The sequence below is a fragment of the Populus alba genome, chromosome 6 (assembly GCF_005239225.2).
Source record: "Populus alba chromosome 6, ASM523922v2, whole genome shotgun sequence".
NCBI lineage: Eukaryota > Viridiplantae > Streptophyta > Magnoliopsida > Malpighiales > Salicaceae > Populus > Populus alba.
The window spans coordinates 20,036,591-20,051,743 of NC_133289.1; the positions used below are offsets into that span (position 1 = coordinate 20,036,591).

Genomic DNA, 15,153 nt, shown 5'->3' on the forward strand with positions numbered 1-15,153 from the left:
ACAAACGAGAGTCATTATCTTTCCCTGCGTCTTTCACTCACACGTGGATCCAATTTGACATCTTTATCTTCCTCCTCCCCTGTTAAAATCTCAAAGTGAGATCCTTTGTCTAATTTCTTTTCTCCACGACTCAACTCTCCTTTTCTTCTTCTTGTACAAACAATACAACAGGGCTCAAGCTTCAAGCTGTAGACGACAGGTCATCGATACACTTCTCGTCCTCAAGCATTGGTTATTTTTTATGAACAAGCATTACAAGGTCCGTATGATTTTCTTTTCTTACCTCAATTTTTTTCTGAATCTTTGTTTGGCCGATTGAATTTCAAATCCGATTCAGATCTCGAGTTACCAAATCTATTTTCAATGCTATTTGATTTTTAAAATCAAAGATAAAAATTAAAAAAAAAAATTATGAAGGTAACATCATTCCGAACAACACAATCTTCATAATTTTTTTATTTATTCAAAGGCTGTGCTGTTGGAAACATAGGTTCAGTAAGGGAAGTATCTTGACAAGGTTTGGGAGAATTTCAGGAAGTGTATTTGGTATTGCGATAGCTTTTATGGTTGTGGTTTGAAAAAAGTTATTTTATAAAAAGTATTTTTAATTGAGTTGGTTTGAAAAAATAGATGTTTGATTAAAACTGTGGTTGAAATTGAGGTTCAAGAAAAAATAGTTTAATGTGTTTGGTTAAAAAAATACTTTTCAAATTGAGGTTATAAAATAAATAAATAATATATATATATATATATTAATACTAATAATTTTTAATTTAAATATTGTAAATTTAACTACTGTTATTACATCATAAAATAAATAATATTGATATCAAATTTTTTTTATTATTCCATTAAACTATGTGCAATGTCATCACATACGAAATCTATCCAACAAGGACTATATTTTTCATGGTTTCTTAAGCGCGCAACAACAAAACTGAATCTTTTGTTACGTCATCAAGCGATCTCCTTCTAATTTTTTGAATAGAACACAATTAAAATAAAAATAAAAACTGAATTCTTTTTTTACTGGGCCAGACTCGGCAATAACATAATTGAAATTGTGATCAAATTTCACAAATGCTACGTCATTATGCGATATCCTTCTAATTTATGTAGTGTTATTAAATAATATTAAGTACTAGTTTTTCGAGTAAAACACAATTTAAAAAAAAATCAACAATTTCATTATGTACAAAATTCATTCGACAATAACTACAGTTATCATGATTTATCCTGCGTGCAATAAAATTAAGTAAAATATTATCAGGAATAAAATTGAGATTACAGTACGAACAAATTTAATTTATCTTAAACTAATTTTTTTAAAAATATATATATATATATATGTATGTATGTATGTATGTATGTATGTATTTTTCACATGAACAATACGAGTGCAATTAATTAACTGTACTAATTTTTCAGGAAAAAAAATAAACTTTGAGTACTAGTTTTTCAAAAAAAAAAAAAAAACTATTCATGTGAACAGTGCGAGTGAATTAAAATTCACTCCCACTGTTCACTTAGTAACAGTGTGCAGTGGAGCATGGCTCCACTGTTAAGATTAGTTTGTCAACATAAGAAACAGTAAAATGCTGCTTCTTAAAACCTGCGGTGCAACCTTAAATATTAGTGAGTCCTACCAGCAAACACACTCTGTTTTTTCTTTAACCAAACACTGGGTAGTGTGGCTGCGGGTGAACCTCACCCGCAACCATATTACCAAACAACCACTAACTAGGCTTTTCATAGTTGCATTTTAAGCTAGCAATTGGCGTGCAAAACAAGTCCCTCATGTGAATAAAGGATCTTTCGATATTGAAGCTAATAAATAAGTTAAAAAATATAAAAATGATGAAATGTGTGTGAAAAAAATAACATGTGGCAGAAATTACAATTTTGTATATAAAACATGAGATTAATGAGGTCAAGTGAGTGATTTATGATATTTATAAAAATTAAAGGTCATGGAAGCTTATTTGGTGAGTAAAAAAACGAAAAGTAACATTTTATTTTATATAAAATTAAGTTATTGGTTAATGTGTTAATGCTTACAGTATCTTCAATGAAAAATACTATTTTAAAAAACTAAATTGATAAAATAGAATTTTGAATAGTATAAATATAGCTTTTTTTACTATATATATATTCCAATGAAAAAAAGCTATTTGAAGAGCTGATTATATTGGAGTAGAAGAAACAAGTGTTTTATTATTTTTTTAATAAGTTTAATATTTTTTTCATATGACTACATTTAATTGGTTTATTTTTCTAGTGGGCCCACTTTGTTGATTTTAGCTTTTTTGAGAGATATATAGGAATAGTATTTATAGGAGAGAAAAGACATTTTAGCATTTTGTTTAGCTTTTTCTTTGAAGTGTGCAAAATAAACATAAAAAAGCTAAAATAATATTTTTTTAATATTTAGCTTTTCATTTCACACACTTGTTGGAGATGCTTTTATTATTATTAATAAATAGATTGGTGATTAAAAATAAATCATTAATAAAGAAAGTAACCATACATGCTATTAATAAATAGGTTAGTAATTAAAATTAAGTCATTAAGGATGTATAATCAAACTTAGAGGTAGTAATCGATAGAGGGGAATAGATATATAACCAGGCTTAAAAATAACTATTAATGAAAATAATAATCAAACAAAAAAACAAGTGCAAAGTTAAGTTTATTCATAACAATATGTGAAAAAGTTAGCCAATTTGAGAAAAAATATTATTATTATTATTATTTATTATTATTAATGTGGGTGTCCGGACCAACTTATGCACACCTTGACTAATCCTACATGCTCTAAAATTAAAAATAAAATTATTTATTATCAAGAGATGGTGGTCATCAACCAATTTATAGCTCAAATCACTTTCCCATCATCACATGAACCTTCCCAACCAAGAAACATGTGTATAAATTGCATATCTTGAGAATAAACTCCTAGGATGTTTATTGCAATTTCATTCTTTTTTATAAGATATTATGAAGTGCTTTTATTTTATATGCAAGTTCCTAGGGAATTCTAAAATATATAAAATTAAAGTCAAATTAATAACAATTTATGTAATTACCATAGAAAATCACAAGGACAATACGCTCACCTTGAACTACCTTCATCCTTGAACTACCTTCATCGATCATCATTTCAATGGGCAGTAATAGGTTCAAAGTTCATAAACAAAACCCTCTAAAGCATAGTTTTAAGACTCAGCCCGATCTAAGGTCTGGGTTTCGGGTTTTGACCGGATTATTAGGTTAAATTTAAAAAAAAAATTCAAAACGACATCGTTTTAGTAAAAATAAAAAAAAATAAAAGTCAAAAGGTTTGCAATTGGGTCATGCTGAATTTTTTCTTTCCTCGTTTTTTCTTCAACCCGCCCCCATTCTAGTCTCGGGTTGGTTGGGTCCCGGATCGACCCGCCAGACCGAGTTTCAAAACTATGCTCCAAAGTCTTAATATTGCTTTCAACATTCCATGAAAATGTTTGCTCATCATCATCTCTCAAGATTGTTGAAAATCATATTTATTTTCTCTATTTTTCTCTTTAAACGCAATAAAGTACAAGGATATTGTAGCCATATCCTCAATATTAATATTTTTAGTATCACTTGATCCTTCAATATCTTGAAACATTAAGAAAAGAATATTAAGAGTATATATATATATTTCTAAGTCACTCCATGCATGCAATATCACTTAGCAAATTTCATGCCACAATGAAGGCTATTGGATGTCTACGTAGCTCCTTTATCAACCTCAAAATATGCCTCCAAATGACATGCATCAATACTAGTCAATATTTTAAATGTTTTTTCCTTAAAACATCTATCAACCCCTCTATTGAAAAATTGACGAGTCATTGCTGTTTTTATCATTATTAAATTAATAAATAAATTTAGTAAAATAAATTATATTCTCTTATTAATATATACTAATTATAAATACAATATCAAACAAAACATACGGCAGCTTTTATTAAGAATCATGGATATTTAACATACACATATCTAATTAAATCAAATAAATAACTTTGGACTAGCTTTCAGTGATGAAACGTATAGAGATTAGAAAAAATACCAACAATAAAAGCATTTTATTGACCAATATTGACACTGAAAAACGAGAACTAGTAGAGCAGATGTAGATTAAATTAGATATCCTGATAATTTACTTATTGCGTAATAAAAAAATATCTTATCTTTCAATAAGTTAACTAATTACTCGGAAATCAACAGTTGTGAAAATTAATTATAATTTAATAAAACTTATTTAAGTAATAAAACATTCATTTTCAAGTGATTATGAACTAAAAAGTATAAACAACGTAAACTTCATCTAATTAATTTCGTAAACTTGAAGCATTATAATTATAGTCCTTTCAAATAACCATAACAAACAACTATGTATTGGATTGTAAATGTATTGTCTCCAAAATATGTCTAGAGGCTATAATTGAATTCTTCTAAAAAAAGTCAATAAATAGAGTCAAGAAACGATACGTCGTCGGAGATTTTGTTTTCCGTTGGAGAGCCCACAAAAGATTAAACCATTAAAACAAAATAGAAATCGGCTGGCAGGAATAGGAGATTCCCTCAATCTTGCTCCTCTACTCCTCCCTGTCTAATTATTTTATTAAATAGCAAAACTTTCAAACCCAGATCCCAATCAAGCATCAGCAATCGCAGAAGAGACTGAAAGGTCAGCCACCAACGTCACTTCCTATGCTCTTTAAAATTTAGCAGATACTGAATCCGCATTGTAGCAATGTTTTGATTTTCCTTTCTTTTTTTTTAACTTGCAGGAGGTCTGTATCGATAATGTCAGGAGAGGAGAGATGGTGTGTGGTGACTGGAGGCAGGGGATTTGCAGCCCGCCATTTAGTAGAAATGCTAATTCAATACGACTTGTTTTCGGTTCGTATAGCCGATTTGGAACCCCAAATTACCCTCTCCACGGAGGAGCAAAATGGAGCCCTCGGTCACGCCTTGAAATCTGGCCGTGCTAACTATGTCTCCGCCGATCTCCGTGACAAACCTCAAGTACTCAAAGGTTACATAACCACCATCTCGATTGATTTTTAGCTAATTAAGTAATTTCAAGCAATTTTTTTTATTTTTATTTTGGTTTTTTTCAGTTATTGAAGGAGCTGAAGTCGTATTCCACATGGCAGCTCCTAATTCGTCTGTTAACAGCCAACAGCTTCACTACTCTGTCAACGTTCAAGGTTAATACCTTTTTTTTTGCTGCCTTGAGTTTTGATTTATGAAGCTCCTGGTTTTTTTTATTTTATTTATTAGGTCCCCCCCGCCCCTGTAATTTATATAGGAACAAAGAATGTAATTGATGCATGTGTGGAGCTAAAAGTGAAGAGGCTTATCTATACAAGCTCAGCTAGTGTGGTTTTTGATGGAATTCATGGAATCATTAATGGAGATGAGTCATTGCCTTATACAGATAAGGTATTAGCAATACTGGTATTGTTCGGTTGAATTTGATTTGGGATTAATGGATTGCTTAGTGGAGATGAATCTTTTTCTTCTTCTTTAAACTGTTTCAGCCTCTCGATTCGTATTCAGCGACTAAAGCAGAAGGTGAGGCTGCAATTCTCAAGGCCAATGGTACTAATGGACTGTTGACATGTAGTTTACGGCCTAGCAGCATATTTGGCCCTGGAGATAGGTTGTTTGTTCCATCTTTGGTTGCTGCTGCAAGGGCTGGGAAATCAAAGGTATATTTCTTTTAAGTAAAAATGTGATATAACTTGTTAGGATTTTTAAGAGATAATGTGTGTGTGCAGCCATGCAAATTGCTTGACCAAATGCTATTTTAAGTACTACAAAATTCGTGGATTGTCTCTGAATATCTGTTGGTTACAGGTTTCTATGAACTTATTAAATGTCTTCTTATAGTGCTAGTTGTTGGAGTGGAAGAAATAAGTGTGCTCTAAATGAAAAGTCAATGTAGCTTTGAAGGAGGTTGAACTTTTATTGAATACTTTTTCATGCTTTTCATGTTAGTTTCGTGCAGTCAACTTATCAGTTTGGATGGCTAATAAAGTTATGTTGACCTGAATTCTTATTGAAAACCATGCTAATATTTTAGATATGATTTGCAAAATTTTATTCTAGACCAAAAATTGATGTCCATAGCCATCAAATTATGTTCCATACTCTCTTTTGCATTAGCCATCTGCCATGCACATATTTAAGTTACTTTTATTCCCCGTTGCTGCACTTCTATTTACATACTGATGCATATGTGGTATTTTTCTTTCATTACATCCAATGCTCATCTTTCTTCCTTTATTATTGTTTGAGCAGTTCATGATTGGTGATGGCAATAACATCTATGATTTCACATATGTTGAAAATGTGGCACATGCCCACATATGTGCTGATCGAGCTCTAGCATCAGAACAGGAGGTTGCAGAGAAAGCGGCTGGGCAGGTGCCATCTTTTTCTGCTTTTCCATTTTTCTTTCAATAACGTGTGTGCATGCCATTAACTTTTCTTGCTATCTCTTCTATTCAGATCTATTGTTGTATATAACTAAAGGATTGCAAGAACAAAGTTTGAGTTAGGAGATTATTCTAATTTTCAATAATTCTATTTCTTAGTTGCGAAGAGTACACTTGTTGCTTATAACTTCTATCTTGCATTTGAGTCCTGCAATCGTACTTTGTTAGAGAATAATATAAATCATATCTTGGGACCTCACCTAACAGCTTAAGCTATTACATTGAATTGGTTCTTCAACATAGTATCAGAGCCTTGATGACCAAGCTGTCACGAGTTCGAATCTCACCATTCCCATTTATTTGATAAAAATTAAGCACAAGGTAATGTGGCCTGTGTAAGTTTCAAGGCCAAATGGATTTCACTTGAGGGGGTGTGTTAGAGAATAATATAAATCATATCTTGGGACCTCGTCTAATAGCTTAAGCTATTATATTGAATTGGTTCTTTGACATATTCTAGTTTTGTAAGTTCATTCCATGCATGAATTAACAGAAAGACACTAGTTTGGTTGGTATTTGCATGTAAGATTATATTCATAATTTTAGTTGGAGATGCTTTGGCCAATGAGATTTCATACACACTGCAAATGGGACAGATATCAATATTTATTTGGCTTAAGAAAATCAGGTGAAGATAATTGGTCCTTATCTAGCCGTGTGTAGACAATATCAGTTCATTTTCTGCAAGTCACATGGCAAAGATACATTAATAAGAAAGATGGATGACATGACTAAGAGAGAATACAAGGTAGATTTGGTCAACTAATTTCTCTGTTGAAACCAGGCCTAAGAAGACAATAACCATATTTGTCCATGAGGACCATGACAGCATATTCTTGATACGCATGCCTACCTTGGCTGACAAGCCAAAACTTTTAAACCTTCCTGTGTCAAAGTTGGATTGAAAGTGGTGAAGTCACTTTGAAGGTTTGAACCTTCCTGGTCACTTTTATTCAGGAAGACATAAAGATCGAAGTGCATCATCTACATCTCACCCTTTGTCATGTAGGAAATTGATATGTAGGATGTCATACAAAACCATATGAAGTCCTTGAGAGAGCCCTTTACCTGTAGTCTAAAGGAAATCCCCTTTAAACTTCTAATTCATATGCTGTGTGATGATATGAAGAGAAATAATATCTTCTCGATGCTTTAGCATGTTAGCTTTAACAAGAACTTGTGCGACTGGGACATGGTTCATATCAATCCAGATTCTGAAATGCTTTAGAAAATGCTGGAAAACAGAATAAGTGGGAAGGTTCTTGAGGGAAATTGTGAGAAGGTCCTGATTATTCCATGATGTCTTGCTTTCTATTTTTTTCTCTTAAATCAGGGCAGTGTCATGCTTTGAAACTGTTATTTACATGCTGACGTGATCCGGAGATTGCTTATAGCTAAACTAGATTAGATTTGCAGGCATATTTTATAACCAACATGGAGCCCATAAAGTTTTGGGAATTTACATCACTTATATTGGAAGGCCTTGGCTATGAGAGGTACTCCTTTTCTCTGAACTCTTTTCATTCGCTAGTTGTGTCCAAATGCTTATTTATATCTCATAGTTTGATCAAATTACTCTGCTGTTACTAAGTGTTTGCTTTTCCTTTCCTCTCGTCCTAGTTTTGTTATCCTGATTTTTAACTGTTTCTCTCTCTAGTTTTCAACAAATAAGATGATTTATGTGTTTGCCTTGGCCATTGTCCACATTTTCTTTCCTTTTGAACCTCCACATTGGTCATATCCAGTCGAGTCTTCCTCATCTTGTATTAGGGTGTTGATTTTAAGCCAGTCTAGAATCATATGGCATGCTTCTTAGATGCAACCTATTTCATATTATTAAAAATAGACATGGCACATTGTAACTGAATGTAATGTAATAAAGGAAGGAGATGCTACTTCTTTTCTTCTCCATCCATTCTGTTGCATGAGATTTCAGTACCTTCTTCCCAACATAGCATAAGCATTCTGTATGTTGTTTTTTTAAATAAACAACTGTTATTGTTTTTTTTTGAGTTGGGGGAAGTAGGAATAAAGTATTTTCTCTCTTTTGATTATGAAAATAGAATTTCTTCATAAACAATGCAATAATAAATGTTTCATTTTAATTCATTATGTCTCCTTGTATGCAGGAAATTAGAAAAAAAAAAATCATTTTCTCCTTGTATCCAGGAAGCTAGAAACAAAAATAATTTAAAAATAATTTATGTATTTGCTAGTCCACAATTTCTGCTATCTGAATTGTTGTAGTTTGCAGACCAAGAATAAAGATTCCCGCCTTTGCTGTGATGCCGATTGCACATGTGATAGAGTGGATATATAAGATATTTGGCCCATATGGGATGAAAGTTCCGCAGCTGATACCTTCAAGAATTAGACTACTCTCATGCAGCAGATCTTTTAATTGTTCGAAAGCAAAGGATAGACTTGGTTATGCACCTATTGTACCACTTGAGGTTTTCCAACATCCCATGACAATTTGCTTTTCTGCATGACATGATCTAGAATTATTTGGTAGTTTTCACAAACTTTTGTTGAGATTTGCTACACCTTCCGAATAGTTTATACAGAACCTTAATTAGATGTTGCTATAAAAAATTAGGTTTAAACCCTGCATTAAGTGTTAAATGATTCCATTCTAGTTTCTCAGTTTCTCTTACAACATTGTTATAGTAAGTTTAAACACTTTGAATAGTTATTCTAACTAGTTTGAAAGTCCATCGCAAGAAAAATATTTTTATATGTTTTGGGCATTCTGAGTTGTTCAGATTTTGTAACACCATCTTACCTGTCAGCACAGATCTCTCTCAAACCTGAATGTCAATCGATAAATGCTTTTATCCTTGTTAGCTGCTCAGATTCTATTGTCACTATTGTTGCAGTCAATGTAAATGCTTTGTACTGTTATTCTAACGTGCTTGAAGGTCCACAGATACATTATTCTTATTATGTTTTGTGCATTTTGAATAGCTCAGATTTTGTAACACAATCTTAGTGGTCAGTACAGCACACTCTCTAACTTGAATGTAGATTGGATGAATGCTTTTACCAACCAACAAACATAAACACCAATTTAAAATGCATGCTATACTCTACCTTTTTTAATTCCAGTACAATTGGATTGGTAATTTTTCTTGTGGTAATGTGATTATGATTTTTTGCAGGAAGGCTTAAAAAGGACGCTTGAGTCATATCCACACTTAAGGGCTGAGAATCGACCTAAAAGAGAAGGGCCATCTAAAGCCTCCATATGTCTTGGAAGTGGAAAGGGTACAATCGATTTCTGTTCTTCGTCATATTTTTCATGTCTGGCTCTGCAGGATATTAGCTCCCTGAAAGCATTTTCAATCTATGCTGTTGAATGCCGAGTTCTATATAGAACTGAAATCGACCAGAAACTTGTGTATGAATCACCCATTGCATGCTTATAATGCTGGCTGCATTTTTATTGATGCTGAACTGTTGAAAACATTAAACAATGCAACTGGGAACATTGAAAATAGAAAAAGTTTGTGCCGAACCATGGATTTGGTATTTTAACAAGTGATTGTAGGTCACCAAAGATGAAAGGATTGAGGGGTTTGAGCTGGTTTCCACATGCCTGAAAATGATAGAATTGGGCATTTCATTTTTCTTTCACTTCAAGGTAACTTGATGAATTTAACATGCAGAATAGGAATGTTAGCAATTGAAAGTTGTGGGGACATCATACCATGCATATTTGTTTTGGTGTGGAACAAGTTGATATCAGTCTTTCCCTTTAGCTAGTTATCTCAAGATTCTCAACACTCATCTCTCCTTCTCTCTCCCTCTTTCTCTGTGGATGTGTGTGAACTTTACCATGTATTGGAACTAATATATTTTCGGCTGTTGCCATTTTCAGTTGCTCATACACTGCTTTGGAAGGATAAAAAGCAGACATTGATAACATTGTTAGTTCTGGTTGCAATTTACTACAACTTCATTGCATCTCAGTCCACCATTGTTACTGCTGCTTCAAAGCTTCTCTTGGTGGTATCAGTCTTCTTGTTCATCCATGGAAATTTACCAGAGAAAGTGTATGCATGCCTGCGTTCCTTTTTCACTTGTCAATAAGCCAATCTTTTGTTTCTTAAAGAAGCATTTTTTTTATCACTTGAGAATATGATATCTATAAGCCACACCTGAATCCAACGGTCCAAGTGTTTTACATGTGGTGCCAGTGGTTCCTTGCATGTGGTTCTTATCACATTTATCTTTTCTGGGAACAAATTTTCCACTATTAAAGAATATAATGAAACATGTGAAGTTTTGGGTTTTCAACATCATAATCTATAAGCTGAAAATTCAGAAAATTGCTTGCTCGAATTTTGAACACCAAGCATGTCCTAAATCTTCTGATACAGTGGGGGACTGACAGAAGGTCACTGCTCTTTAATCAAGGAACATCAGTTCTGTATAGTAAAATTTTCTTTTTGGTGCAGGTTTGGATATACAATTGAAAAAATTCCCATGTCATATTTCAACTTGTCAGAGGAGAGGTCGCACCAAACTGCCCTTTCAGTGGCTTCATCATGGAATGCTGCTGTTAATGTTTTAAAATCTCTTTGCAAGGGAAATGACTGGTCATTATTCTTCCAGGTATTTCACTGTTCTTTACAGGTTTCTTATTACAAGTCTTATTCTGTAGTGTAGTAAATTCATATTTGGATTTGCACTTTCTTTTCTAGTTCAGAAACTGCTGTACATCTGCATGCTAGTTCTGAACAGGGTTTGCATGTACAGAATGCAAAGATACTAAACTGATAATGTAAGAATAGATGCTTTCATGTAATGAAAGCTTCTGTCCGATACTTGATACTGCTAAATGACAATTTCTTGCTTGAGATATCGTTACTCTATCGAACATGTAAAATAACAAGCCCTACCGCCTGATTGCTATAGCTATGAGCTCCTACATTGGAATTGAATCTTGCATTATTTAACTAAATGCATTAAATATGTAATTTTGTTCTTTAAGTTACAGCAGAAATAAGTTCTGTTACAAATTTTATTGTGCTTTTGAAGTGCTTGATTTTACCTATTCAAAGATTTGGGTAGTTTAGCCATTCTTGTTTAAAAGTTGGGATGCCATGTGCCATTTGCTAAGGTTTTCCATTTGTAATGGAACAGGTGGTGATATCACTATTGATTCTTAGCTTCCTTGGAGCCATTTCATTTCAGACCTTATTTATTATAGGTACACTCTCAGCTGTTCTTTTATGGGCATAAATAGTCAGATATGGAATTTTCGTTCTTTCAATTTTCAACCCTCTAACCCTGTGGCAGTTACATCAAGACTAATACTTTAAATTGAAAAGAGCAAGCCATGCCAAAAGTTTTGACATGACCTCTTACCTGTTATAACTGTCTTTAAGTACAATTTAATCAGAATTCTGCTTGCCCCATTTAATTATATTCCAGATGCAGCCTTTTTACCTGAGTTTCTTCTTGTCCTGCTCCGACTACCATTATATGTTTAATTTTTTGATGTCTTTTTTCTTTAATCACAGCAGTCAGTTTGAATAAGTGTGGTTTTGTGCTCTGTTTATTATTGCAGGACTTCCTGTTGCTTTTGCTGCATTCTATTTGTATGAGAAAAACGAACAAGCAATTGATTCTATGTTTTTGGAAGCTCTCTCTTTGGGTTGCAAAATGAAATCGGATATCACCAAAAAGGTAGTTGGTTCCAAGAAGAAAGATTGATGGTTGACTTCCATTTTTTCATCCGCATGCTTGTATTGTGTCTGGTACCGACTGGACTCTTTCACTTGGTAGTTTGATTTTGAAATGTGGGGGTTGTCGTACGGTTTTGGGTTAGATGCAATTCTGCTCATGTTTGTCCATAGAGAATCCTTTGTGGAAATAAGCCACTCCTGTTTTGTTTTATAACTTGAATTATACATGGGAGCTGCTCATGTTTGCCTACACTGGTTTTTCTTCTTGATTAACATGCAATTTTTCTTTGTTTTAATGGAAACTGCATTAAAACTTGTTCCAGAAATCTTCATTCTTCAATTTTGAAGAATATGTTGCGGTAGTGTGTCTCTTCTACGTTGTTCCATGCAGTTTGCCTGCATGTTAAACAGCATGATTATTGAGCATGGAACATCTCTCAAGTCTTGGCTTAGAGCTTCTTTCTTCTTTAATCTTAAGCACGGACAAAGGGAAACTTTTATTTGGTACATAAAATGGAAAGGTAGGTAAGTTATCCATTAACACACTGGCAAAATGACGCATCTTTGAGCACGGCCAACTAAACACCGCAACTAAGGAACTGTTTGAGCCGAGTTTTGTTAAAAATTTGATTTGATTTTATTTTATTTTAATATGCTATATTAACAATAAATTTTAAAAAATAAAAAATATCAAATAAGTTTTAAAACAAGATGGGAATGGGTTTAAAATATATATATTTTTTGGTTATAATTTTTTTATTTTTGATTTTTAAATTATTTTGATGTGTTAATATTAAAAATAAAAAAATATATTATTTTTATAGATTTTCAAGTAAAACATATTTTAAAAATAAAATAATATTAAAATAAAGTATAAAATAGAGTAGGGGCGTGATATGATTAAAAATTAAAAGTACAGGGGCACTAGTTGTTTTTTTGTCTTAAAAAAACCCTCCATTCATAAAATCGAGCCCAGGCCTATGAATATGCTACGTACAGTAACAAGGCAGACGGCTCTCCTTCTTGAAACCGCAAAGTTTAACAAATAACAAGTGCCTCTCTCTCTCTCTCTCTCTCTCTCTCTCTCTCTCTCTCTCTCAGCAGAAGAGAAACCAAACAAAGCAGTTTGTCAGCACATGAAAGCATGGATTTTGTAAGCAACTTGTTAAATCATCTCCTTTTTTTTCTTGCTTCTGGGCTGCCTCTCACCTTCTAGTTTTGGTCTTGCTTAAAGAATCAGAAGAATTCATCAAGGTACAATTAAGATACTTTATATATTCTCAGTCAAATGTAAGATTTGTTTTGTACTTTTAGGAATCTATTACGCAAATAACTTCAGTTTTGCACCCACACACACACACACAAAAAAAAAAACCATTTAAGGCCACCAGTAACATGAATGTTTTAGAGAAAAAAAATAGTAGTTGTTCTTGTTTTTGCTGTTTAGTTAAAGCTTTGCATGAATTTCGTGGTGTGCATGCATGATTGTATTTTGCAGGATGAAAAATGTGAATGATTTTCATTTCTAATTAATCATGGCAGCTAGGGATGCTTATTCCTACTTCCAAGATTTTAAATGATGTAAATATTGAGAGCTGGATTGTGTGGGAAAATAGCATAAAACTTGTTATCTTGTGTCATGACTCGCATATTGCTCTTGATCGATGAAGATGAACCTGATAAGCCAACTGATGGAACTTCGCCTGAAGAAAAAGCTAAATATGAGAAATGGGAGAGAAGAAATCGTTTACTCCTCATGATTATGAGATCCAAGATCTGCAGAAACATTTACCTTTTAGATAAATCTCGCAATGCTAAACAAATGCTTGCTGCATTTGAAGAGTTTATACTACTCAACTGACCCTTCTTGATGTTTATACAAATGATAAATCTCGCAACGCTAAACATTTATCCTATGATCATATATCTCCTCTCCATAAAGTTTATACTACTCAACTCACCCTTCTCAAAGAGCCCACAAGTTTTTCACAGGCTATTCAACACCCACAGTGGCATGCTGCCATGCAGTATGAACTTAATGCTTGACAGGCCAATAACACTTGGAGCCTAGTCACATTACCACCTTATAAACAGCCCATTGGATGCAAGTGGGATTATAAGATCAAGCTGAAGGCTGATGGGACCGTAGAAAGATACAAAGGGCTGGTAGCCAAGGAATACAATCAGATAGAGAGCATTGATTACAAGGAAACCTTTGCTGAAGTTGCAAAAATGGTCACAATTTGTGTCTTGCTTAGTGTTGCTGCCTTGCGTGGTTGGTATTTGCATTAATTAGATGTTAACAATGCCTTCTTGCATGGTGATCTCACTGAAGAGATATATATGTCTTTATCTCCTGGTTTCAGACGGAAATGAGAGAATCGTGTTTGCAAACTTCATAAATCACTATATGACTTAAAACAGGCATCTAGACAATGGTTTATCAAGCTGTGATGAGCACTCAAAGATACTGGATTTCATCAATCTTTGTTTGACTATTCATTATTCATTCAAAGTCATCATGGTATCCTTTTGGAATTGCTTGTATATGTTGATGATGCGATATTGGCCGGGAATGATTTGCACGACTAAAAGAGACCAAGAATTTCTTGTCCAAGGAATTCAAACTTAAGAACTTAGGACAGCTCAAATATTTTCTTGGTATAGAGGTTGCAAGATCTTAGCATGGAATCAGTCTATCACATCAAAAATATACCTTGGAAATTCTAGAAGATGCTGGTTTCTTAGGTGCCAAACCTTCTCGGTTTCCTGTAGAACAGAACATATCATTAAGGCAATCCAATGGAAGACTCTTGGAAGATGCATCAGTGTACAAGAGACTAATTGGAAGACTCGTATACCTCACGGGAACAAGACCAGATTTGACTTATGTTGTGCATGTGTTAAGCTAGTTTATGGACAAGCCA

At 33.3% G+C, this 15,153-nt stretch overlaps 1 protein-coding gene across 1 annotated transcript; it reads left to right on the forward strand.

Moving 5' to 3' along the window:
• The first annotated feature begins 60 nt into the window (after positions 1–60).
• On the forward strand, positions 61–12,522 carry LOC118030630 (3beta-hydroxysteroid-dehydrogenase/decarboxylase). Its single transcript, XM_035034806.2, has 14 exons — positions 61–259; positions 4,657–4,714; positions 4,818–5,065; positions 5,151–5,240; positions 5,342–5,475; positions 5,574–5,744; positions 6,337–6,462; positions 7,950–8,029; positions 8,788–8,986; positions 9,695–9,800; positions 10,414–10,588; positions 10,994–11,150; positions 11,682–11,748; positions 12,109–12,522. Exons 3-14 carry the CDS (start codon positions 4,834–4,836, stop codon positions 12,252–12,254), a joined length of 1,683 nt encoding a protein of 560 aa, XP_034890697.1. The 5' UTR covers positions 61–259; positions 4,657–4,714; positions 4,818–4,833; the 3' UTR covers positions 12,255–12,522.
• The last annotated feature ends 2,631 nt before the right edge of the window (positions 12,523–15,153 follow it).